The sequence below is a fragment of a genome, unplaced genomic scaffold (genome assembly GCF_019419815.1).
Source record: "Pyrus x bretschneideri cultivar Hongxiangsu unplaced genomic scaffold, Pyrus_bretschneideri_v1 Contig69, whole genome shotgun sequence".
In the NCBI taxonomy this organism is placed as follows: Eukaryota; Viridiplantae; Streptophyta; class Magnoliopsida; order Rosales; family Rosaceae; genus Pyrus; species Pyrus x bretschneideri.
This window is the reverse complement of record NW_025999808.1, coordinates 114,775-140,187: the sequence shown is the minus strand read 5'-3', so window position 1 is coordinate 140,187 and position 25,413 is coordinate 114,775. Positions and strand designations below refer to the sequence as shown.

Genomic DNA, 25,413 nt, shown 5'->3' with positions numbered 1-25,413 from the left:
GAAGAAGATGAACAGTAAAAACCTTAAAGGAAACATTTTTTTCTTTCTTTCGTTCGTTCGGCGAAGAGAGATGAAAGAATAATTATATTTAGAGACTCGTGCTGATAACGTGTTATAAAAGGGTTAAAGATTGAGAGATAACCTTTTAAGTGGTAGGTGCAAGATAGATGTAAAATGCCACACAAAAACTATAGCACAGGCAGATAATAAATAAAAGGCAGAGGAATAGATGATGTTACTAATATTTCTCTCTTGTTTTTCTTCTTCTTCAACTTTCTGTTACATGCGGAGTGCTCTATTTATAGAGCAACTCCAAACTGATGCAGTTAATGCGTCTTGAAATTTAAAACGCATCCTCTGACATTATAATTCACTTTCCAATTTCACTTTGCATGGGCATTGAAAACTTTGCCCATGCAGGAGACTTTTGCTTTGTGGGCATTCATTGCCATCAGACATCAGACTTTTCAACAAAAATATGATTTTTTATTAGAATAGAAAGTCGGTGAAACACCCAAAAAAAAAAAAAAAGAAATTCCTCTTCTTGTGTTCAATGCTCTTACTGGGGATTCCATTCACCGGATAAATGGTTCCGGTGGCTGGACCTTTTGCAGAAAACTCCACGAATTCCCTTTAATTTACGCCAAGTACCAAACTTAATGGATTCTGAGGAGGTCTCTGCGAAGGGCAGCGTGGCCAATTTAATACTCCGGTGGTCTCTGGGTCTCCTTCTCCTTATCGTTGCTTTCTTTTCACTATCGCTGTTGGTCGCCTTCGTCGCCGTTTTCGTCGCCAATTCTTCAATTCCGAGCTCAATTTCAGTGTCCTCTCAGTGCAGGATCGTCTCAAGCAGTAAGTTTATTTATTTTAATAGTTTTGATGTTCTTGAAAATCAGTGTTTGTTGACTTCGAAATGAGAATCGAACTAGCAGAATAGAGTTTTTCAAATTTGTTTTTGTTTGTTGAGGTGCAACAAAAGGAGTTGGTTTTGCTGTGGTTGCATAGCATATATAATGATTTTAATGCAAATTTGTTAGTTGGAAATTTGGAATCACCATTTTGTGTTAGAATTGTGTAGATATGTGTTAGGTTTGTGGAACACAAGGATCTGTTGTTAGTTTATTATCGATCACGAAATCATAGTAATCGAGTGGGAGCGGTTTTTCATTTTTGCAGGTGTTGATCTTAAGTCATCTAAAGTGTGTGAGCTTGGACTGTTCAATTATAAAGCCAAGCATGTGTTTTATCCTTTTCAAGGAAGAAGGTTTCGATGCCGTTATGATTACTACTGGGCTTCAATTTTTAAGGTACTCTAACTTACTCTGAAACTTTTAACGATATATATCAGCACGAACTCATGTTTTTTAAATCAGTTTGTATGCTAATCATAGTAGCAATTTCTGATTGCATAGCTTTAGCTTCCACACACAATTTGTAGTTGGAACTTTATTTTGTTAGAGATTTGGATTTGAGTGCATCTCTGTTAGGTTTTTCTTCAAGTTTGAGGTAAGTGCAGTTTATCCATGAACCAAAAGAGTACTATGAAGATTCTATGTAGTGGTAGGATGGAATTTGTGAAGCCTTTTTTCTTGAAAAATTGTTGGTAATTGGCAAGGGGGCTTCATAGGTAAACTGATAACGTCACTGTTGTGTAGTTTAAAGAAATTATGCTTTACGGTCATGCTACCATGGTTCCTCTAATTCTTGATAAACTTGACTGGAGTCAACCCACGAAAGATTAACAAGGGGTTCAGAGCAAATTCTCTGTTTTTCCCCTTTTCTTGTTTAGGTAATTTCGTACTTCATGAACTGGACAATGGTATGTAGCAGTTTCTGCTTTGCATGTCTGTTCATTCAAATATTAATTCTTGGGTTTCCTGATTGCAGGTGGAATACAAAGATCAGTCTTCTGGTCAGACTCAGCTTGCATTGGCTGAGGCTCCAAATGAGGCCCTTCCTCTTAATTGCAGACCTAATTTTGGTGCTGCATGGTTGACCAAAGATAAATTCAAGGTATCTTGCAAGGCCTTTCAATTGCTTACGCTGTGGTCAGCATAAAAATCGTTTTTGAATTTTGGTTGAAACTAATATATATGAATATCATTTTTACCATGGAGGTAACATCATAGTTGAACATTACGGTTCTTTAACTCCGTGATAGAATTTTCTTAATTTCTCATGTTTGTTAGGTCAATGAAACTTATGACTGCTGGTATACGAATGGCATTTCCAAAGTTAGCTTATATCATGATGGTTTCTTCAGTTGCCAAGCTAAAGATCCGTCTATATTTGAGATGATTAGAAGATATCGCATCCTGTGAGCAAACTGACTTTTTTCTTATTTCTTTTAGCTTATCAGTTTGTATATTGTTTCATGGACTAAATTAGTTCCAAAATGTGAGTGTTTAGATAACTGCACTTAATCACATAAATATGTTAGGATAGCTTTTCTAAATAGATTGCTTATCTCAAAAAGAAGGTAATATATCAGCATGGATGGATATATTGGTTCCGAAAACATGGAGATAATATCATAAAAATTCAAGAAACAATATGTGAAAGTTCCAAATGAAATTCCGATCTACTATCTGATTAGAACAGTGTGATGGGTGAGGTGGTTTAGGCGAAGTCAATATGGTATGCGTATGATTACTTGTATTTTAAAATTTTAAATACATACAAGCCACAGCTTTCTTATCAAAAGAAGCACTTGGATGCTGCATACCTGTAAAAAAGGTTCTGTGGAACCATGACAGCAGAAGAAAACTTGTAGAAGGAAAATATCTTTCATGCTTCTGCTTGCACTACATTGGCACATAGTTTCATAATATCTGAAGGAATGGAGGGAGTATTTGTGTTGCAAATCTGAAAAATAGAGGACAGCACCTTCGTTGTCACTGTTATATAGTGCATGTACTCTCTCATCATGATTGTTCCCTACAAAAGAGTTTTAGTCTCGTCCACTCTCTTTTTTCCATGTCAATCTTTTGCATTTACATTTGTTACATGTGTAGCCAGGCCATCTGTTTAGCGACATGATTGTTCCAGCCTTTTCATAATCTCTAGTGTTTACTGTACCGTGTAAATTTATTTGTAGCTTTATCCACTTTATTATTCACTCCCATAGGAGATAATCTTAACTAGTCCAACAATTCTCTCTTGGGCGATGGTAGTATTTTTAATGTTCCAGAGTCCAGACTATCCCTATGTTCTTTCTTCTATAGACCATTATACCAATCAACAATTTCTTCTTATTTAGGAAAACTTTATCCTGATAGTAGTATGTAGAGGATTAAGTGGAAACAGTTGTGATGCTATCTTTCATTGAAGGCTTTTGACAACGCACTAAACCATTGTAACCCGCCTTTCTTTTTCTTTCCTCTTCCTGTCATCTCTGATAAAAATTAGACAAAGAAGGAATTTAATTCTATTAAGCTAAAATGAAAAATAGACACTATGTCTCTGTTCTGATAATGGAGTAGAACTTGATTAAAGCCTCTGTTTATGTTTTGTGTTTTGTATTTTGTTCTTGTATGGTATTACTTAGTAATGGTGTCTCTTATATTTCAGGGCGACGAAGATTTTACACTCCTGGATTGTCAGCCAGAAACAAGGCGGGTTTTGGAGGTGGGAAACGATAGCTGGAGTTATTAGTGGGTTTTTAACTTCTTTTATCTCCATAATCTTTGTTAGACTCCTGCAGCAAATGAAATTTAGGTTGCCTCAGATTTTAGCCGCAAGAGTGCTTACTACCAGCTTCAGGCGCACTTGTTTACTTGTGGTATACATTTCTTTTGCGGGTTGGCTGGCTATCCAGTATGGGAAAAGGCTTGGCCTCCCGGAGATGATCGTACATTTTAAGAACTCTTGAGAAGTAGGCAGCACAGTTTTTTTGAAAAGTTGTAATTCCATTTTTGTCTGCAAGGGGTCGGTCTTGGATTCTACATATTTGGAGTTGCAGCGACGGAGTGTATCATTCATTCTCTGTACAATGATATACAAATTACGATTGACTGGGCACTGAATGCGCTTAGTCATCGTCTTCGTCTTGTCGGATAGAAGCATATATACATACATACATATATATATATATATCTATATTGAGCTAAGGTAGATATTGTATACTATAGGCAACTTACATGGAGGTAAAAGAGCGATAATCTTATATGTGATTTGTGAAAAGTGTCTCACAGAATTGAATCTATTTTTCAACATTGAAATTTGAATAATCTTTTGTTTTATGTTTTATTTGGGCTACCTTGTTAAAATTTCAGACAATAATACTGCTGATGAATTGTTCAAGAGCTACAAAGCTCTTACTAGAAGCCTCTACTCGACATCCGAACATAGGGTGTGGTTTGTGATTTGAATTCATCAAATAATCGCAAGTGGCTCTCTATAGCAACGGTGGAGAGGAGTGTTGTTCTTGCACTACAGTGTGCGTCCTTAATCTAACATCTATTGTTTGACAAAAAAAATTAAATAATAAATAATCAAATAATCAATCATATTTTAAATTTAAATCAATAAATTTACTTGATTTAAATTAAAACTAATCGAAGAATTAATAAAGAGAATTCCTTAATTAATTTTAGTCAAATGTCGACACATGTCACTTTTGATGACTCGTCTAGTTTTGATGAGTCACGTGCCTTGTGCACGATATGTGAGACTCACGGTGCGTGCCACGTAAGCCTTGACATGTCGAAATTTAATGTATAAGTGAACATTTATTTCATCAAAATTATGATGTTTAGAGGTCCCTGCTCCAATTGAAAAACTGTGGATGAATTATCTTCTGAACGAAGAGAGAAGAATCAACACTTGGAGGTGAATCACATTATATATGGAAGAACGTATTTGGAGAATTTGTGGCAAAGCACACATTTGAAGGCAATTTCAATTTGAAGAAAACCATCAGAAATGATTTATAAGTGTGGGCCCATGATTTTCTAAGGACAAAGTAAGGTTGATTCAAATACTGTTACCTTAGAAGTTTGACCATGGACTCATAGAAGTTTAACCTTTGGAAAACCATCCAACCCGTAAGATGTGGCATTCGTTCTAAGTGAAATTACAATTATTAACCACAATGAGCATCCATCAATTTACATGTGGCATTCCAAGAAATTGCATCCAATTACTTATCTAAACATCCTAATAATGATCAAGCATCGAGATATAGAGATAGTTTAAACACAATGATTCACAATTCAAAGTATGCATATGTAACGACCCATCTCCAATTATTACGATTTTTATAATTTTTAAGTGTGAATTTACAAAAATGCCCTTCGAGGCAAAGTGTTGACTTTTGTTGACTGCCGTGTCATGTCACGTAAGGTTCAATTTCTTGGTGTATCCTCATAATACTCGTCGCCAAAAATACGTGGGCGCGAACGGATCGTAATTTGGAATTATAACGAATGAGTTATTAACGTTTAAAGTTGAGGGCAAAGTTGCAAAATTATTAATTTCTAGAATACTCCAGATTTTTGAAGAAAAATCTAGTAGCCACGTGTGTGGCCCAGATTAAAGCAGAATGGTGATGGGCAGTGGAGATGGTAAGTAAAGGAGAGAACGAGGGAGAGGTGTAGGCAAATGGGGAGATGAGAGAAAAGAAAGTGCCCAATCAGAAATAGAGCAGGGAAGGAAAGGAGGGAAGGTGAGAAGGAGGGGGAAATCAGGTTCCCTTTGACCTGCGCCACATAACCTCGTTTTCACCATATTTTCTGGTGGTTTTTCATCGGATTTCTAGTGAATTGCCGCCATCTGTCACCTGGAAAACATTCAATTACCCTCCCTCTTCCTTTTCCACCTAAACTTATAATGAATTTGGTGCTATTTTTGGGGAAAAACCTACTGTGGAGCTTATGGGTGTATGGCGGCGATGCGCAAATCGTGAAGCTAAATCAACCCATTTCCACCACCAATAGACTTCCCTTGAGGCTTAGAACAAAGCTCAATCAGTTGTAGGGGCAGCGAAGCACCGAAGATGACGAATCAAGAACACCCATCTTAAAGGTTTCTGGCGGGTTTTCATGAAATTAAGGCTTTTCCTGGCCAAATTGGCCTTAGTCATAGGTATGAAACTTGTTCTACTCGTTGAGATCTTCATTTCTGTAAAATTTGGTAATTTTTAGAAACAGTTGAATTTTTTGGCAAGTCGAGGCGCCCAACCGCCACCTGCGGCGGTGTGTGGGCCGAGACTTTCTCTAACCTTCCTAGGTTAAATTTGAATACTCTGATTCCATTGGTGAAGTCCGATTGACGAATTTCTGTCATTTGGACGTAGTTCCATGAAAGTCCGCCACTTGATTATTATAGCAATCGACGGTCTGACCGTTGGATCGTCACCAAACTTTGATATGTTATAATACGTAATATTTGAGGATATTAGAAACTTATGGATAGGGAATCCGACGTGCGGATCTTCCCAATTAGGACATGTAAGTTATATGTTCTATTGATAAGAATTCTAAGACATGATTTGATAATTGTTCTAGGCGCTGATCGTTCGTGACGCCTTGATGTTGTGCTAGGGAGTTGTAGCACGGACTCCAGGTGAGTGGGCTTTTGGTTTTCTATATATATATATGTATGTATACTTTACGTTTTTTCCAGAAATTGTTTTAAATGAAATGTGATTGAAATGCCATGTCATACTTGCGTTATATTTTAGTATATGCATTGGTGTAGTCATGTATAATGTTGCATTATGTTGCGAAGCCCAGGTAAGCTACAGGTGAGTACATTATGATGTTAGTGGTTGTGATATATATAGTTATGCCTGGATGCATTTGGTACTCATTATCCTGCATCCGGGTGTTAGTGCTTCGTCTGAGGTCAGGGTCAGCCTTCACGTGATCGTTCACCTCCTGCACCGTATGCTCACCTTGGATCGAAGGTAGGTGCCAGCCTATCGTATAGACCACATTAGGTGGTTCCGACTCGTAGGTGACTTACGATACTTCGCACAACCTTCACGTGATCGTAGCACTTAAGCGTATTTATTTACACCCAGCTTGTCGTACAAACCACATTAGGTCTTTCCGACTTGTGTGCAGGTTTAGAGCCATACAGGTCACGTTAGGTGACTTCGGCTAGCATATCATTTTACATTGATTTATTCCACCTGGCTGACTTATTTCATTGCTGAGATACTTGGCATGGTATATACTTGGTTTTCACTACTCTCGAGCATGATTTCTATATACATATGTATTATTATTTTCTAGGAAATTATACGGGTTTTATGGCGAGGGGTTATAATATTTTCAAAAGGTTTTTATTAAAAACTTTATTTTTAGGCTCACTCACCCTTGTTTTTGTGCCCTTCCAGGTTTTAACTGTTGGATGTCCGTATCGACGAGGATTCGTGGTGAATCTCAGTATAGGTGGCTAGCTCTGAAGGTATGATCATTACCCACACTACTGTACTTTACTTATACTCTGATATCGCGTGTGAAATAGGTTCATTCTCACGCACTCTTATCTTTAGGTACTTTTAGGTTTAAATTTATTCACATTTTCCACATCACCGTACTTAATGGTTTCGTCTCCTTCCAGGTGTCGGCCAGTGCAACTTGATTCGGAATCCTAGTGGACATCCTGAGTCAGGGTGTGTCAGCATACATAATTAAAATCAAAGGAAGTACTATTAAGAAGAAAAACATTAAAAACATCTTGTATGAAAAATAGATTAGTTATGCATATTCATAATTAAGATCATAGAAAATATTATTAAAAAGAAAAATATTGAAAACATCTTGTATGAAAAAGTCTGCAAATCTCCATGAGCTCTAGCCAAATTATCTCTCCAAAATCGTATAGAGAAAATGACACACCCCGATCGAGATTAGGGCATGCTGGCCGTCACGTGGAAGTGACGTAGCCATGTGCACAGTGCGGAAGCTAATAAAATAGTACTACGAATAAATAAAAAAAACTGATTTTACAGTAAGTAATAATAATAAGTACGACACCTAGTTCAGAGCAAGCCTAAAGCAGTCCAAATGGAAATAATACGACAACAGTACACCCAAAGGTGGCCCTACGCTGGTGAGGGTCTGTCAGAAATGCCGGGAAGCCCTCTAGGAAACCACCGAACCTGCTACTCAACTAGAACCTGGAGGGGCGCAAAACAAAAGCGTGAGTGGGCAAAAACAAAGTTTTTCGAAAACCATTTAACAATTACGTTCTAACCCCTCGCCGTAAAACCTGTATACTTCCTAGAAAATAGATATACGTATAGTATATATATACCAACCATGCTCAAGAATATGCCATGCCAAACCTCATAATGAAATGCAAGTGCTCAGGTGGAAATCATAACAATAACATGTAATCTGGCAGCCGGAGTCACCTAACGTGACCAGTACGGCTGCATCTAGAGCTCAAATCTCAATCTCACTAGATGAACCTGCACACGAGTCGGAACCACCTAAGGTGGTCTGTACGACAGGCCTGGGTGTAATACATATATACGCTATAGTGCTACGATCACGTGAAAGCTGTGCGAATAATCGCGGGTCACCTACGAGTCGGAACCACCTAGAGTGGTCTGTACGACAGGACTGTGCACCTAACTTGGATCCAAGCTGAGCGTGTGGTGCGGGAGGTGAACATCACGTGAAGGACTGTGCCCTACTCTGGGCAGGAGCACTAACACCGGGGGTGCAGGTTATGAGCTCTCTAAGCATCTCGAATCACTACTGAAAGTAAACATGCATAACACCTACCTGGCACTTACCTATGCGTCCACAGCACCAATACATGCACATATATAAATGCAGTAACCATGCATAACCAACGACAATATAATATATGGCATAAAGCGAATAAACAATTTAAATCATTTTCTGGGAAAATATAAGTATATAGGTATATACGGAAAACCAAAAGCCCACTCACTGATATGTGGAAGGGTCGTAGCCCCCCTGTCTCGAGTGACCACGCTCGTCCTCGGGATAGGTGTCACCTATATGCGAAACAACTACAAAAAACGTCAATTTAAAAGCACAAAACCAACCTTTAGAAATAACTTCTCATACAATTCTCAAATGGGGTATATGAATATACCAACGTGACCTACTCAACCTCAGGAACATCCCCATATTTTTAGAAAAATTTTCCACCGCCGCACGCGTCGGCCAAGGCACGGCCACACGCGCAGGCACGTGCCTGGCACGCTGACGGCGTCAACTGACGCCGTAGGGAATATTCCGTCAGTTTTGACAGATTCCGTTAACGGCGTCAGGAATATTCCGTCAGACTTGACGGAATATTCCGTCTCCTTCTCCGGTGAACCTCCGGCGCCGGCGACGGCGCCGGAAAACTGGGAAATTTTTAAACTTCAATATCTTCTTCGTTTTTCATCCAAATTTCACAAAATTGGTACCAAAATGAAGCTTAGAACTAGAGGAACACATTCATACCACTTTCAAGTGCTAAAAACCACGAAATCTCACCTACAAAAACACCCCAAATCCGGCCAACCTCGAAACTCGTGATCCCGACGTCCAAAACCTTCAAACGAACCACCCCAAGCCTCCTAGGGACCTCACCAAGCTACCTACAAGCTTGAAATTTCCTAAAACGTGAGAAATCACGTGTGTATGAACAATACTCGAAATCGGACATTGTGGATTCGACGTGAAAACGAAGGTGTTCTTACCTGAAAATGGTATGGTTGGACTCCTACGAGCCTCACGAGCTCGAATATGTACTTGGTTTCTTCGATCTGTGGAGGTTTGATAGGTTTTGGGTGTATGTCCGTACGTTTTCAAAGGAAAATGGGAAGGGAACTGGACACGGGTAGGATGCAGGGCAGGGGAAAAAGTGTGGGTGTGTGGGAGTATGTGTGTGGCTCAAAACAGGCCAACAAAACCCGAAAACATAACCCAAAACGTAAAGAAATCAAACTAGGGGCAATTTCGTCATTTCACGCGTACGTTTTTAAAATTCTCGGGACGGGCTGTCACAGAAAACCTCAATAGCCGGCCCCTTTATTTATATTACCACAAATTAAAATCTTTCATAAAAGAGGTCACTACCCCAAGTGCCTAATGTTATGAACACAATCATTTATTTAGGGCCAAACAGAATGAGCACATGAGTGCGGTATGGGATGCACAAGTTTATTTGTCCTTTGTATAAATGATTTTCAGAATGACAAGCTATATGATGTGATTTTTTAGGGCGCAAAGTATAGGTTATCTGTTTTATAGGTTAAATTAATTAATTTAATATAACTAAACTTTGTTGGGAAAAAATTTGGCTACTTAATATTATAAAAGACGAGGAATTGTTCCTCAAAAGGTTCCATGATTGGAGGCCGAACCTTCATGTTTTTTATTGAAAAAAATTAATATTATAAATTATTCTTTAAAAATTGTTTTGTTAAAAATTAATTAAAATAAAAATTATTTAATTAATTAATTGTGACAAATAGATAAAACGATGGTAGTATTTTACTGAGATTCATCCATCTCGATTCTGTCTAGGAAGTATTTATTAAGTAGGCCAGCATTATTTTTCCGTTGGGCACCGATACTTGTTCGTACCAATTACGAAAGCCCATTTTGTTCCATCAGTCGTGCCAACAGTGCCCTTCCTCCTCCACACTGCAGCGCTCTCCACCGCTCCTCCGCTCCTCCCTCCGATCCTCACCTGTAACTGTAATTCCTTCTTCTTCGATCCTCCACTTCTCTCTTCTTCTTGTTGCTCAATTCTTCATCTTATTCTAGTTTATTTTCTTCTGATTATAGTTTCTAAATTCTGGTTTTCGGCCTAAACCTAGGAATTTAGGGATTATTGAGTTAATGCCCGATTTCAGATTTTAGTTGATGAATACTTTGGGGATTAAGTTGAATTTTGGAATTGAGTTGGAGCTCCAGCCTTCGTTTTTAAAACTTTAATTGATTTGCTTGTATAATCGTATCTTCTACCAACATGGCACAAAATCGAGCACAGTGGCGTTCTAATATATATATATAGCCAACCTCACTTAGTGGGATAAGGCTTTGTTGATGTTGCTGTTGTTGTGAATTTTCAACTAGACTCATTGTTTTATCATTTTGCTGGGAAATCCCATAAAAAGCAAATTAGACTCTACCCAAATTTAGAGAGAAACTTTCGACTTAGGAAAATTGGCTTTAAAGTTCTGTCCAATCCAGTTTCACCTCCTGCTTCGGTGCTGGTGCTCTTCATTTACGATTTTCGCTGATTAATATATTCTTGGAAATGGCTTCTTTTCTTGTTGATTCTGTTGCTCCTTCGGATTGCTTTTTTGAACTTATATGTTGCCACTGATTACAGGTAGAAAATGCCCAAGGTGAAGACTAACCGAGTGAAATACCCAGAAGGTTGGGAACTGATTGAGCCTACTCTTCGCGAGCTACAAGCTAAGATGAGAGAAGGTTTAGTCTTTTTTTTTTCCGTGTTTTTATTACATTTTTCATTGAACTTTTAAAAATTGATGCGTATAAGAATTCAAAACCATACTAATGTATGTTTCCTTTATCTTTTGGACAGCTGAGAATGATACTCATGATGGTAAGAGAAAATGTGAGACCTTATGGCCTATTTTCAAAATTGCACATCAAAAGAGCCGCTATATTTTTGACCTTTACCATCGAAGAAAGGAAATTTCCAAGGAATTATATGACTTCTGCCTGGACCAAGGCTATGCTGACCGCAATCTAATTGCAAAATGGAAAAAGGTTTGCCTCGGATCACTTCTATCTTTATTTGCAATTAGTAGGCATTTTCATTCCTAAATCTGGTTTATATGTGTATGAAGATGACTGCATGTTAGATTGCACCTTGGAAATAAGTTGCCTAGTTTTGAATTGGAATTTAGTTATTAATCATGAAAAACCTGTAAATACGGTTGAAAGAATGCAAGCATGAATATTTAATATAAGAAAATTGGAGTAAACTTAGCATTGCTAGAAAATTAGCAAACTCAGGGGGAAATACATAGACATGGGACATGGGTAGTATGACATGGATGTGCCGACGATGAGGATAAAGATATGTATTGGATTTTGCATTGTCAGCTGTGTTTGTAAGTTAAAAAGGAACTTCTGTACCTTAATTAGGATACTCAGAATGTTAACGAAAATATAGCAAACTCATGCAGCCTGGATACGAACGCCTCTGTTGTTTAAGATGCATGCAGCCTCGGGATCATAACTTTGCCACCACATGTGTTTGCCGAGTGCCCAAGCATCTGAGGGAGGAGAAGGTTATAGAGTGTGTGCATTGTGGCTGTAAGGGCTGTGCCAGTGGAGATTGATTAGTGGTATGTCGTTCAAATTGCAATACAAGTGAGATGTTGAACCACATTATCCTTGGTATTGTGGATTGTTGGGAATTTGTAACATTTAGCTGATCTTAATTAATCTAGGCGATCCCTTTATAAACGGTAATACTAGTATGTTGTCTCTGTAACTTTTCCTTAGGCCCAATGTTTTACTTGTAATTGAGTAAAGTTTGAATTTTTTACGCTTCGTTATTCCTGTTGGTTGAAATAGTGCATTCCCTACTCAGTACATTTCGTTATTCGAAGTAAAGTTTGAGCAATTTGTTCGATTCCATGTTTCACAAATTGAGTTGCTAAGTTTAGGGACATCGCTACTCTGAAGAGTCATTGCAAAATCCTACATATACTGAATCTTGGAAAATAATCGGGCGTATAGGATAAATGCGGCATGTTTAATGTGGTGTATCGAATGCACCAAATTTTAACCCATGTCTTTAGCCTTGGATTTAGGTTTTAGGGTTTGTATATTCATAAAACATGTGTTGTAATTTGAGTGAATTCGAGATAAGACGTTAATATGCCAGGTGCGCTATGGATTGAGAAGTATACACAACAAATGAGGTTGTGGTCTTAGGAATGATGGTTGAATCATGGCTTATGACCAATTTATAGGCCGGTTTGACACTTAATCTGATACGGGTCATAAGCCGCATTGCGTGGCTTAGCACGGTCGTATTTTCCTTAAAGTAGAATACAGTTGTATAAAAAAAAAAAAAAAGATAATCTCCTGCATCTCATAAGCGCTGTTCTAAAAATTTCCACTTAGCGTTGTCTATGCCCTGCTTATACGCTAGGCGGGTGGCCACCGTCCCAATTAGTTCCTAAACGTTTGAAAATTAAGAAAGTGCACCTAGATCTACTTAGGGGCCCATTTAAACTTGCCTAGGTCACTACTCTCACTTAGAAAAAATGATAACTTTAATTTTGCATTTTATTTTTTCAATAAAATATAAGGGACCTGTTGAATATTTGGATGAACACTCATTATATATTCCCCATGTTTTCAATATGTTCTAATACTTTATAATCTATATGTCATTTTATTTACAATTTATGTATACAATCATGTTTTTTTTTAATATATATAAGAAATTTACTTAAATCCGCATAATCCGGCTAAGCCACCGCCTAGTCGCCTAGGCCCTCTCCTGCCTGCTGCCGGCTAGCGCTTAACGTCTTTTAAAACCTTACTCATAAGCCTTCAAATTGATTAGAAAAAACAAAACAAAATCAAATTGGCTTGTATTGGAGCCTATGATTTTTTAATCCAATAAAAAATGGCCACTTGATGGATATTAAATTTCTAAATGGACCATTACCAATTTACCATATTATATAAAGTCCACCACTCGATTAGTACCTCCCCAACACTATGACAATGCCCTCCCAACGGCTACACTTATTAAATAAACATGATCAAGCAAGTCCCTTTCCTTGCTGCCATCATTCCATTGCTGTTTCTACCCTAAGTAAATTAATTTCGTGAAAGCCGAAAAACTTGTACTATTCTGTTTACCGAGAATTTTTCTTGATACGAGCTATACTGGGGAGTGGGATATGAACACAAAACTCAGGTGTAGGAATAAACACTCTTAACATCTTGAGCTACATGCCTCTTGCATATCTTACTGAGATTACATTGAGCTTAATAAGTTTCAATTTATATCTTAATCTTCTTGTGTTACTTACTGCTGTAAGAATGAAGTTTCATGAGAAGGAAGAGACAATGTTTGGTATAAAGAATCTTTAGATAACCCGAAATCAAAGATACCGCAGTTTTTGTTTATAATAATCTTGTTTTGATGATCGCTGCCCAGCAGATGCTTGTAAAACTGTTCAAAAGAAAAATAAACGTAACGCTGACATATGAAATTGTAATCTGGGTACTTGGGACCTGTTCTTTAGCATATACTGGTTGGTTTTAATGTTTGAACTCTTGCTCAGCTGGTGTTAGTGTTGATCAGTTCAGACTTGAGACTGCAGAGACAGACATAGTTGCTTTGTCTAACTGGTTTAAAGTCGTCACGTGTAAGTAGCTGGTTTCAGAGGGATAATCATCTGCTTGAGTACATAGTCTGCTTATAGCTCGTGCAGGTACATAAGAGTTGACACTTTTCGGGTGGCTTCAAATTTTTTGTTTGTGGGAAAAAGTTATTTAGTATGGTCAGTGAAAAGGGAAGCTCAGTGAATGATTCTTTTGTGAAACCAGAAGGCAGTTGGCAGAGTTTGATAAACTCATTCCAGGGTCAGGGGGTTCCAAGAAGTCAGGGGCAGCAGATGGAAGGAAGAGGGCTTTCCGACTTCTATAGGAATACAAGCGAGGAGTTGATCGTGAGATCTTATATGGAAAGCTCAGTTGCAACGCCTCTACCGACCATGGAGATGCTTGGTTTTAAGAATTTGTCTCAAAACTTTCGTACAGATAGCGAGGAACTCTTCAAAAGCTGGCTCACAACTGGAGAGGCAAGCAGCCGTGTTATTCCTATCCTAAGTATTCATTTACTTGTTTTTCTTGTTGAAAGCTTTATCATTCATTGAATGTCCAATAGAACATCATCTAGGTTTGAGTCAGTTAAAATGGCTCGTAATTCGCATTCAAATACCATTCATTCCATATGAACGCGATTCAATGTCTCTCTCTTATGGTTCAATATTTGTTTTTCCCTACCAGTTATTACTCTCCTTTATAACTCTACAATCTGATGCTCAAATAATTGTTTCACATAAGATATACAAAATCCATTAGAAGCTGGATGATATGCACTTGTGGATTCTGCTCTATCCCTTTCCTGATTGTCTTTTTTGTTTGATTGACATGCAACTTTTTCCAGACCAATTGCTACAATTCATCAAGCATTGCGCATCGTACCCGATCACGGATGTAAGTAGTTTGCAGTTTGAGCAACCCTTAAATGGAAATCGTGTGCTACGCCTTAAAAACGTTCTTCTTTTCCAGACTGCATAGTTTTGTTTACCCTCAGACTTCCGGATCTTTGATCTTCTTGGCCTTCTTATTATAAGCTCATAATTGCTTTGTACATCACAGGATATCTACTGAAATAGCTAGCTTATCGTCGGGTCAGCAACATGTCGGTATTCTTCAAAAGAAAAGAAGCAATGAGTGTTTATATCCACCAATTAATACCATGCCTGATGAAATCTCAGGTGACAACAATCAAAGTTCAATCAGGTGGCTACTGCTCCCTTCTAATAAGCTGCCTTCTAATAAGCTGTCTTGTAGCATATATGATTTTATTTACATGGTGACGATAACATTTGGTCTCAATTTTTCAGGCATGGTGTTGAACGAGGAATGCAGGCTAGCGAGCTATACTTGGCTAAGGCATGTTAATATTGATTCGTTTCAGGATTCATTTCAAGGAAGCTTCATCTTGTATCTAATATTTTACCGTCAACGCAGGCCTGGTTTCACAGTTCTCAACCAATGACAAGAAGCCGATCCTCTGAATTGCGGTAATTTTTACACACTTGTTAATAGATAATAACAGCGGAATTTCTGTTAAACTGTCTGGTGGATGCAGTCCTTAATCCATTCTACATCGTATTTAATTTATTTTTTTCTTATTTACTTTTATGGAGGGCACATGTCATCATCTCATTTCATTCAATGAATATATACTAAAATGCAGGAGGAGGTATGTTGCCATGCAAAACGCTCAAATGCCAGGAGGTCTGGAAGTGATGCAGACTGCTTCAGGGAATAGCAATCTAGCAAAACAGGATTTTGCATTTTCAAATGGTTTCAATGACCCTTCTATTTGTGTGGTCACCAATCAATTGGCGACCTTCATTTCTCCATCCAATTCATCATCGTCCACTTTCAACACCCCACAAATGAGTGAATTGGATAGAGTTTCATCTGTGGTGAGCATGCTAAAGGGTACCTTGGAGCGCAAAAAGCTTAGCAATCAGATCGAGAAAGAAGGTGTGGATGACGATAGCTCCAATGGACGTTTCTCTGTTCAAGAAGGTATCGTCAACATCGGTTTTGATCAAGGGAAAAGGGATCAAATTCATGAAATGGCAGGGGGAACATTTCAGGAAGTATCTACTATCCAAGTTAACAATCATAGAATTAAACAAAATGTTGAAGGTTCACTGGATCTTGAGATGGAAGGTTTTGTAAATATCACAAACCCGAATCCCATAAGCAGGAATTCTCAAGAACCTTCCCAAAGTGAATCATCTGCTGCTGCACCAGTAGTTTCATCTGGTTTTGATGCATGTGACGGTCCCAGCAATTCAAGTCAAACGCTGAGCATTTGTGAAAGTTCAATCAAACGAGCTGGAAGCTCTAGAGCCAAAGGTGATCCTTTTTGAGTCACTGTTCCCTTCCTATGAAAGTTGTATTGCAGACTGATATCGGTGACCTTTAGTTTTAGAAGCCTTTGAGTTATCTTATGCAAATTTTGTTGACAGATAACTAACATACAAAATAAAATCGATTAGCCCAAGATACCATCACGATAGATCTTAAAATTGTGAAAGAACCATGATCAGAACTATTTGTTTCCATTTACCAGAGTAAATGAAAATTTATACAAAATTACAAATGACTCGGCACAAAATGTAATTGTATGTCTGTGCAGACGTTTCAGATACACACCTTTCTTTCTCCTTTTGTGATTAAAAACGTTTTTGAAGGCATATTGGCAGTACTAACAAAAGTTAATACTGGTTAGCATCTAGTCAGTGTTTCATTTAACTAAAGTTTAGTATATATCTTGTTGTGAAACTGCAGATTTCAGAGAACGGATAATTGGAAACTTGAAAGATGATCAAAAGGTAAGACTCTACTCTTCGATATTGAGTATAGCATGTTATTATGAAAGCTTCTAAAACATTTACCAGGTTTCATGTTTCTTTGTTCTTTAACTTGCCATATTCCACAGAGTGGGAAACGTTTAGACCGCTACAGATCAGTGACATCAGCTGTTTCAGGTATCCAATTATTACTAAAACTTCAGCATAATGAGTTATGGCTTTTATTTCAATATTATCTCTATAAATAAATTAAACCAGAATGTTCTTGTTTCTTAAAGCATACTTCTGAATTGGACTTTACCAGCATATGCTCATGTGTGTTTGTAAAAAAAAAATTTAGAATGGAATGTACTCTACTTTATGGGAGAAGAAAAACCAAACTCTTTACTTATGATGTGCACAAAATATAACGGAATGTTCTTATGTTCGAGGTGGAAAACTAGAAAGCCTTTGGACTTACCTGACATTGATGTTTCTTTAGCTTGAATAAAGATATAATTCTCTTTTCTGTTGCCCCGTATAAGTGTCTCGAAAGCCTTTTCTTTCTGTTACTACATTCTCATCTTGATAATTATCCGCAGTTGAAGAAATTCTGTTAAAGTAAAACGTTACTGTATTTTTTCCCCTCATGGTATTCTACTTTCTAACAAAGAAAAATGTTTGCAGTGGACAAGGAGGATGCAACAAAAAAACGCAGGGTGGAGAGGTCACGGAAGTAAGTACGGCAACACCTACAATGGGGGCTAGTATTGTCTTCCCCCCAAAAAACCTCTCTTCTTCGAATTTGAGATCTTCTTTTCTTTATTTCCGTATTCTTTTTAACAAATGGCAGTAGACTGAGTTAATTGGCTATCCATTGAATCTTAATTCCAGTCTTTCCTTAATGTGGATGCTCATATATGAGTTAAAGATAAAGGGGTTGATTTACACACATGGGCACACACAGATAAGACCGCGAAAAAAAAAAAACACTAGTATGCATATCTCACCTACTGTCTGACATCAGATTGATTGTATCGAAGATCGTAACTTTTATTAGGAATTCTAGGAAGAGAAGTTGAGGAGGATTTTATGTTAAAATCAACCCAAGCTGAGCAGCTTCAACTAATGCCAGAACACATCTTTGTAGGAACATGAAGCAATAGAAATTATCTAGAAGGTGCTACATGTCTTTTAGAGATGAGAAGGTTATATTTACGTTAAGTTTCTTGCTGATGTAGAATGGCGGAGGCAAAGGAAAGGAACTCGACTCCAGTAATTCCATCTGATATACAATCTGTCTTGAAGCGGTGTGAAAATCTTGAAAAGGAAGTGCGATCACTCAAACTTAACTTGTCCTTCATGAATAGGTAATGGAACAAACTAGCTTTCATTTACTCAGAATTTTCTACTTTGATGTTTCCACGTATCAATTTTTTTTCCTATCACTCGAGTCACATTATGCATACAACCGTTAAATATTCATCTCTAAGATGAACCTGTGCGGTTGTTTGCTAAAGAACATAAAATTTCTTGTTGTATTGGACAATGACGTCTACAATCAATCAAGAAACTTGTTGTGCATGAGAGCTTTTAACTAGCTTCTGTGAATAGTTTTGTTGGTCCGAAACTTAAGCCTCTTGGTGAAGTGCTAGAGCTAGTAAATTGTTGAGAAAAGTATTTGGCAAGTATTGACAGTTAGATCAAATCAACTGGCAGGGTCTTTTTTCAGAGCACGAAAGCTTTTGGTTTGACTGCTAGAAACGCGCCTTGATGTTCTACTTGAAAAATGATTGATTATCTAAGTCTTACATTGTTTCAGGAAGGATTCTGAGCAGACTACGCAGATAGAGGAGCTGCAGAAGCAAAATGAAGATCTAATTGATGAAAAAGAACGGCTCGTAGAGGAGATAGAGAGAGTCCTTTCAGAAACTGGAAAGATTTGAAACTCTCATCAACTTCTGGTTTGCAGTTAACTTCAGGATCTTGAGAATTTATAAAGGTTCAATTGTGGACAAAGCAAACAGGCAAATCTTAATGCTTGATGCACAAGTAAATCATGGTTTGTTTGTTTTTTTTCTTCCAAAACTAGAGTTTGTGAATGTCAAACTATCAGTTGACCAGTAAATTCTACAATGTCTGGTAAATTCTACCAGTTAACCAGTGAATGTCAAATGGAGGTTACTTCTTATACAATGATATTCTGGTAAGGCGAGGCTGGATTTGGACAAGTAGCAATAACCTAATTATGACTATTTATCGAATTCAATATAAATGTTAAATCTTCATCTTCATCTGTGAGTCAAACCTGAGACTCATCACGTGTAGTACATGAGGCTTTAATTAATAACTTACAACTAGTTCTTTGTGGCATCTGTCAGGTGCTTGAGTTGATTTCATCCAAACCACTTTAAAACCATAAAAAGTTAACGAATAAACTTAACTTAAACTCCATAATCCTACACTAATAAGTTAAACAAAAATGTTGGGGGGCCTCTTTCAAAGTGGGACTCCATGGACTTTGTGCCACCCCATAATTTAATGTCAATTTTCATGTCAACATTATAGAATATTGTGCAAAAAACACGAGGTAATAGATAGTCTTGGATAAGATATGAAATTTCTCAAGCAATGTATGCATGCAAGACTTAAGACTTAAAACTCTATCAGATGACAAATCTACTTGAGTATTTACACACTCAAGGGGAGTGTTATAGATATTATATTAAAGTGTGATTGTTTAAATCCTAGATAGATTTGATTACTAGTTATTCTTTCCCTACTAGTATTGTATTTCCTTGGAGGACAGGATTTTCCCCCTCTTTGCTACTATAAATAAAGGTACTGTGCAGGGGAAATAACACATCCTAACATCTCATACTTTCTCCACTCTCTCTCTCTCTGCCACAACACGTTATCAACACGCTCTTGACGTTGCGCTAAAGAGAGTTTGATTTTCAATTAGTGGAGTATTACGTTTTAATCATTATTTTTATGATTAATTTATTATTTTATTAAATTGATCTACATGCTATTGATTCAATTTAATTTTTCTATGTTGAACGTGATACAACACATTGGAGATGCAGTTCCAGCTTTTAGAGAATGATCTTCTACAAATTCAAAGGCTTAATTGTTTTCTGCCAAGCAGGTTCTTTTAAAACAAATTAAGATATTTGAAATGACCGTGAAGCATGAAAACATTCCCCGTGATGCATGAACCCTCTACATTTATATTTTCCTTCCGATCTATATATTGCATATGTTCATATATTTGTCAATAATATATATATAGATACGTTCATGCATTACGCAATTATAAAATCGCTGTGTGGAATTTGTGAGTCGAAGAAAGAAAGAAAATAGAAGCATGATTTTTTTAAATTATTTTTGGGTTCTGAAAACCTTAATACTAAAAATCTGGAAAAAGAAAGGAAAAAAAAATGGAAAACTTGGTTGAGCCGCGGCTTACAACCGCGATGCCAAGCCAAGCCAGTCGCTAGAGCCACGCGCTCGCGCCGAATTGTGAAACCGAGCTGCGCCAGGTAGTCAAGCTGTGAGCTGCTACCCAGCCCAACCCGAGGTCACCAAAAACGACTGCGTTCTCCTGTCGTCCCCTCAATCGAACTGGACCGCCACCATTGACAACCTGAAGTCGTATCGTTTGGTGAGAACCGTCATCCTCAACGGCAACCTAAGAGATCCCAGTCATGAATCTCTGAGTTATGGACCTCCTAGACATCGAGAATTGTTCTCCGTCGAGATTTTTTAGGATTCTAGACGAACTCCGGCTTGTTTTCCAGTCTGAAACCATAAAGATTGTGACGGCGCCGTCGAGCTTCTCTTGCAACTCCCACACCCAACATTGCTGGACCTTCTCTGAGGACACCCAAGCCTAACTGGGCTTTTTTTTCTTTTTTTCTTCGGCCCACTTATCTGCAGTTGGGCTGCTCCTTTTCTCAGCCGGTGACACTGCAGCATACTGCTTGTTTTTGCCGGTAGTTGGGCTGCCTGCAACAGCTTCATAAGGCCCAACCCACAGCTGGCAGCTGCTGAGCTTTGCAAATTGGACATCAGTCAGCAATGCAATGCCAGGCTGCCTCTTGTTCTCGATCCAAAGCCATATTTGGCTTGATTTTTTATTCCATCCTGCACCCATATATTTGTTGTGCTCGATTGCACGACCTTAACCAATTTTTTGGTTTTTTTTTTTTTTTTTGAATGGCCCATAGCCGTCTAGTCCAAAATATGGCTTGAAACCTTGTATTATTTTGCTTCTACGATCAACCCCAAATAGTCTCGATCTATTGAATTAATTAAAAGTGACCAGCAGTCCATTAATCTGACATGACATCCAAAATTATTGGCCTAAAGCCCACTTTTGAACATTAACAATTCAATATTTTATTTCGTTTCTTTGAACTACTGACTCCCTTTTGTAGTCCCGAAGCACTCACACTTGAGTTCCTGAAGCAACCCAAATTCACTACACTTAGTTGTATATTGTATTATGTGTTCTTACAAGTACCTCTTCTTGAACCAGAAGATTCATAACTAAACTTGAACCAGTAGTTACGAATTTAGTGCTTTTGAAATCCGAAGCTTTCATAAAACACTACACCCATGAAAACCCAACGTTTTTCATGTACACCTTGTCTTAGAACTTGAAATGTTCTTACTTTGATGCTTATGGATATCTTATTTCCATAGTAGCAATCACAATCTTGTTCCCTCCATTTAGTGGATTGTCAAACCGTAACAAACTCGATTTCACTTATTTAGACGTTTCTTAACAAAACCACTTTATGTGGATATAAGACGTAAATCTCCATTTGACTATCAGAAGCTGAGAAACCATTGTAGCCAACAATGGCATTGAAGAATTATGCTGAAGCATTACAGATAGAAGTACCTCATGAACGAGGATTCCATGCCTCTTTGGCTCACTTCTGTGGACCGTCTGATCATGTGAGATATTGCCTGAAGCACACCATGATTATGTCCATGGATGAGTACGATTCTGAAGTTTATAAATCCGATCGGATTTTGACTAGAGAATACTTTTCTCGTCTTTTCATGTTTCTAACTCACTCCTGAAGCAGTAGTGTAGAAAGTGAAAGTTTACCAAATTATCGGATTTGATTACTACCACAAACGTGAGATAAAGTTATAAACCCAGCTTCGGCTGGAGTCTACCGAATGGTATAGACCTAGCTTGGCTGGAGTCTACTGAATGGCTCGACCCAGTTCGGTCAAGGCTTACCAAATAGTGATTCCCAGTTTCGGTTGGGGCCCACCGAACGGTAATGCTCTACTTTGGCAAAGGCCCACCGAACAGACCTTTACAACTTCGGTTGAAGCCTATTGAACCCAAGTCTGGGTCTGTCTCATTCATAATCCAATTTCGAGTTTGTTTTTACAATATATGGTAGAATCAGGGCCTACTAAGGTATGACATCATGCCTGAAGCGTGATCCATGGCACCTAAGACCTAAAACTTCAAGAATAAAGGATAATATTTTTGAATCTCAGCCCTGCAGAATCGACTTTCGTCTCGATGGAATAGATCATTGGTTATGCATATGTTCATGCCTCTACCAATGTTGTTGAGGAGTACCATTCTCATAGTCAATATGTGAAACTAATTTTGCTCCACCGAACATCGTTAGAAGAACATAATTTTGACATGGATGGCCTTGTTGGCCGAATCCCATCAGTAAACCATTTACTTTGTGACCATTTTTCCATGTTCTTGGATTCAAGTTTGGTATTTGTTTTAGTTATGGATAATCTTATCGATATTGTCCTCGAATACGAGTTAATTGAATCATATTTCTTGTATACATGTGACCAAATTCAATTAAACACGTGATTAGGTACGAATGTGGGAAAATTAGTTGTCTGGATGAATGTGATACTATGCACACTAACTTTACACCTAAATCACATATCTAGCAACGACTTCAAGTCTATCCAGCCTGATTAGGAGCATCGGCACACTCCTCGTTGTATGAATGGTACTAAATTACCATTTAAGAGACCTTATATTCTCCTCATTTTGAAAGAACGTTATTGAGTCTTAAGAATATTCGAGATGACAATGATCATGAAAGAAATCATCGAAGTAAATAGAGTGGAACATCTTTGCACCACCTCCAAAAATGAACCTGATGCTTTTATTTGGGGCCACTGGGCTGTCTCTCAACTGGGAACACACCACATATGGGCGACCTAGAGTCGGGTGATTGAGCAATTTACTTGCTTTGACACGACCATTTGGAACACTTAGGTCGAACAATGATGTCACGACGCATCTCCTTACCCGAAGTAAAGATCATGTACTTACAAGCACACTTTGCCAAGCCCTCGCAAAGATACGAAATCACCCTTTTTCACAGTGGATTCAAGGGAATATATGTGGACTAATCCAATCAAAATGCGGACCATATAAATACTTATGGTTTTGGTTGATGAATCGACAAACTGGTCACATGTTTGTCTACACACATTGCTGCTAAACCTCATGGCCGATTTTAAAAGGTTTACCATCCTTATTATCCCATAAAGTCTGGAAGACTGGATAATGTCAAAAAGTTTATATCGAAAATGGTTCGATAAGTATTGTATGTCTTTTGGGTTTATAATTGAACATCGAATTCCCATGTTCACCCCAAAACAGCCTCGCAGAGCTATCATAAAGCGCAATTTAATTAATCACCTAGACCTTGGTGAATGCATTAAGCTTTCGTTTTCTGCCTAAGGCAATGCAATCTTGTACGCAGCTATGTTGGTTTGCCTTGAGGTCCATTACCACCCAACCTATTCGACGTTACAGTTGGTTATTGGGTACAAACCTGATGTTTCGTACTTATGCATTTAGATGTGCATTCCATGTGCCAAGTTGTGCCGTCGCAACGTACCAATATGGGTCCTCACAAAAGGTTATGAATCTTTGTCGATTATGATTCTCCTTCATAATAGCTCTTTTAGAGCCCTTGCAAGCGATCTCTTAACTACTTATTTATGGATTGTCACTTCAATGAGACAGTTTTGCCCACTATGTCTCATCTCAATCCCCATACCGCACAAGTGTGATAAGCAAGTGTGATGTATTCTAGCTTTCAAAATGTTGCTCCAGATGCATTCCTCTGATCTAGCTCTGATCTAGCTAAAGTGACAAGATCATATACCAGCTGTAAACATACCTGCAAATCATTTCCAAATCCGTACTCAATTACTGTCTCAAATCATTTCCATCTCATGAAATTAATCCAGATTACTCCCGAGACTTGAAGTTCTTGGTTCAGTATACTAGTTTGGATGGAATTGGAATGAGATTATCATCAATGATGTTTTCACTTATATGGTAGCTATTGACATAAATGAAAAATGACGACATCGAACTATGTTCTGTTGATTAATGACAATGTAGAACTGATTGAACAACTAAAATTACAATGCAGGTTAAATTTTTTTACCAAAGTGTATTTGGACCTATCATTCCTACACTGCACAAGGTAACCCTGTTGTGTTACAAGTGGGAAAGGAAGCGTAATGAGATGAATGAAATGCGATGTAATGCACGCCTTATGGCGCAAGGTTTCTCTCAAACACCTTGTGATTGATTGCAATATTATGAATGTGGTTAGTGTTTCTCCATGGGGATATTGATACAGAGATTTACATGTAAGCTCCTGAAAAATTGCATAGACTGGTTCAAATAGTTCCAAACTACGGAACACCTTCTTAACTCGTTTAAGGCGTTCACTTACTGATTGAAGCAATCTGGCGGATATGGTATACTCGTCTAAGTGATTATTTGATCAGTCAGGGATATGAATTATGCCCTTGTGTGTTAAACTATGAAATCTTATTCTGAATTGCTAGAGTTATAGTTTATGTTCATGACATGCATCTCACTAAGACTCTAGAAGAGCTTGAGAAAACTGCCTCGTATCTAAAGACAAAATTTGAGATGAAGAATCTTGGGAAAACTCATTTATACCTTGACTTGAAGTTCAAAGCGTTGTTCTGACGATACTTTGGTCTACCAGTCAAACTATACCCCGAAGGTGTTACCTTTGAGAATACATATGATCTTCCATACGCTATATGCAAATAAGACCCTTGAAGAGGTTATGAAACCCGAAATTCCATATATGAGTTCAACTTTGAGCTTCGTTGTACTTAGCTCATTGTATTAGATAGGACATCTTCTTTGATGTTGATCTATTGGTAAAGATGTAGCACTGCGGCTACACGCAACACTGAATTGGTATTAAAGATGTTTTTCTGCTACCTTGAAACTAGGGATGGCAATT

At 37.9% G+C, this 25,413-nt stretch overlaps 3 protein-coding genes and 1 long non-coding RNA gene across 6 annotated transcripts; 3 read left to right on the top strand and 1 right to left on the bottom strand.

Moving 5' to 3' along the window:
- The first annotated feature begins 524 nt into the window (after window positions 1–524).
- LOC125472271 lies at window positions 525–4,248 on the top strand. The gene is made up of 5 exons (XM_048573485.1): window positions 525–852; window positions 1,177–1,307; window positions 1,888–2,013; window positions 2,190–2,317; window positions 3,571–4,248. The coding sequence occupies exons 1-5, from the start codon at window positions 660–662 to the stop codon at window positions 3,869–3,871; spliced, it is 879 nt and encodes a 292-aa protein (XP_048429442.1). The 5' UTR covers window positions 525–659; the 3' UTR covers window positions 3,872–4,248.
- A 6,278-nt stretch (window positions 4,249–10,526) lies between these two features.
- Window positions 10,527–12,520, top strand: LOC103935161 (protein BUD31 homolog 1-like). Its single transcript, XM_048573484.1, has 4 exons — window positions 10,527–10,679; window positions 11,320–11,420; window positions 11,536–11,723; window positions 12,146–12,520. The coding sequence occupies exons 2-4, from the start codon at window positions 11,327–11,329 to the stop codon at window positions 12,299–12,301; spliced, it is 438 nt and encodes a 145-aa protein (XP_048429441.1). The 5' UTR covers window positions 10,527–10,679; window positions 11,320–11,326; the 3' UTR covers window positions 12,302–12,520.
- Window positions 12,366–13,229, bottom strand: LOC125472270. Its single transcript, XR_007254191.1, has 2 exons — window positions 12,670–13,229; window positions 12,366–12,550 (listed from the first exon to the last, which is right to left on the bottom strand). It is a non-coding gene; the product is annotated as an uncharacterized LOC125472270 (long non-coding RNA).
- A 307-nt stretch (window positions 13,230–13,536) lies between these two features.
- On the top strand, window positions 13,537–19,332 carry LOC103935162 (protein CYCLOPS-like). Of its 3 annotated transcripts, none has more exons than XM_048573483.1 (12): window positions 13,544–14,422; window positions 14,541–14,791; window positions 15,160–15,209; window positions 15,375–15,518; window positions 15,623–15,671; window positions 15,750–15,802; window positions 15,979–16,655; window positions 17,091–17,134; window positions 17,242–17,290; window positions 17,780–17,828; window positions 18,334–18,462; window positions 18,915–19,332. In XM_048573483.1, the coding sequence occupies exons 2-12, from the start codon at window positions 14,606–14,608 to the stop codon at window positions 19,036–19,038; spliced, it is 1,554 nt and encodes a 517-aa protein (XP_048429440.1). In that variant the 5' UTR covers window positions 13,544–14,422; window positions 14,541–14,605; the 3' UTR covers window positions 19,039–19,332. The 3 variants fall into 3 exon arrangements, with proteins under 3 accessions (XP_048429438.1, XP_048429440.1, XP_048429439.1); XM_048573482.1 differs by having other exon boundaries at window positions 13,546–14,422; window positions 14,538–14,791; XM_048573481.1 differs by having other exon boundaries at window positions 13,537–14,791.
- The last annotated feature ends 6,081 nt before the right edge of the window (window positions 19,333–25,413 follow it).

What these genes read in the sequence shown, in the direction of transcription:
- LOC125472271 (XM_048573485.1), top strand. Translation starts at nt 660, where the DNA reads ATGGATTCTGAGGAGGTCTCTGCGAAGGGCAGCGTGGCCAATTTAATA. An exon ending in ACTGGGCTTCAATTTTTAAG is followed by an intron (nt 1,308 to 1,887) that starts GTACTCTAACTT and finishes TCCTGATTGCAG; the next exon opens with GTGGAATACAAAGATCAGTC. An exon ending in ATTAGAAGATATCGCATCCT is followed by an intron (nt 2,318 to 3,570) that starts GTGAGCAAACTG and finishes CTTATATTTCAG; the next exon opens with GGCGACGAAGATTTTACACT.
- LOC103935161 (XM_048573484.1), top strand. Translation starts at nt 11,327, where the DNA reads ATGCCCAAGGTGAAGACTAACCGAGTGAAATACCCAGAAGGTTGGGAA. An exon ending in ACAAGCTAAGATGAGAGAAG is followed by an intron (nt 11,421 to 11,535) that starts GTTTAGTCTTTT and finishes TCTTTTGGACAG; the next exon opens with CTGAGAATGATACTCATGAT. An exon ending in TAATTGCAAAATGGAAAAAG is followed by an intron (nt 11,724 to 12,145) that starts GTTTGCCTCGGA and finishes AAACTCATGCAG; the next exon opens with CCTGGATACGAACGCCTCTG.
- LOC103935162 (XM_048573481.1), top strand. Translation starts at nt 14,489, where the DNA reads ATGGTCAGTGAAAAGGGAAGCTCAGTGAATGATTCTTTTGTGAAACCA. An exon ending in AGTGACATCAGCTGTTTCAG is followed by an intron (nt 17,291 to 17,779) that starts GTATCCAATTAT and finishes AAATGTTTGCAG; the next exon opens with TGGACAAGGAGGATGCAACA. An exon ending in AGGGTGGAGAGGTCACGGAA is followed by an intron (nt 17,829 to 18,333) that starts GTAAGTACGGCA and finishes TTGCTGATGTAG; the next exon opens with AATGGCGGAGGCAAAGGAAA.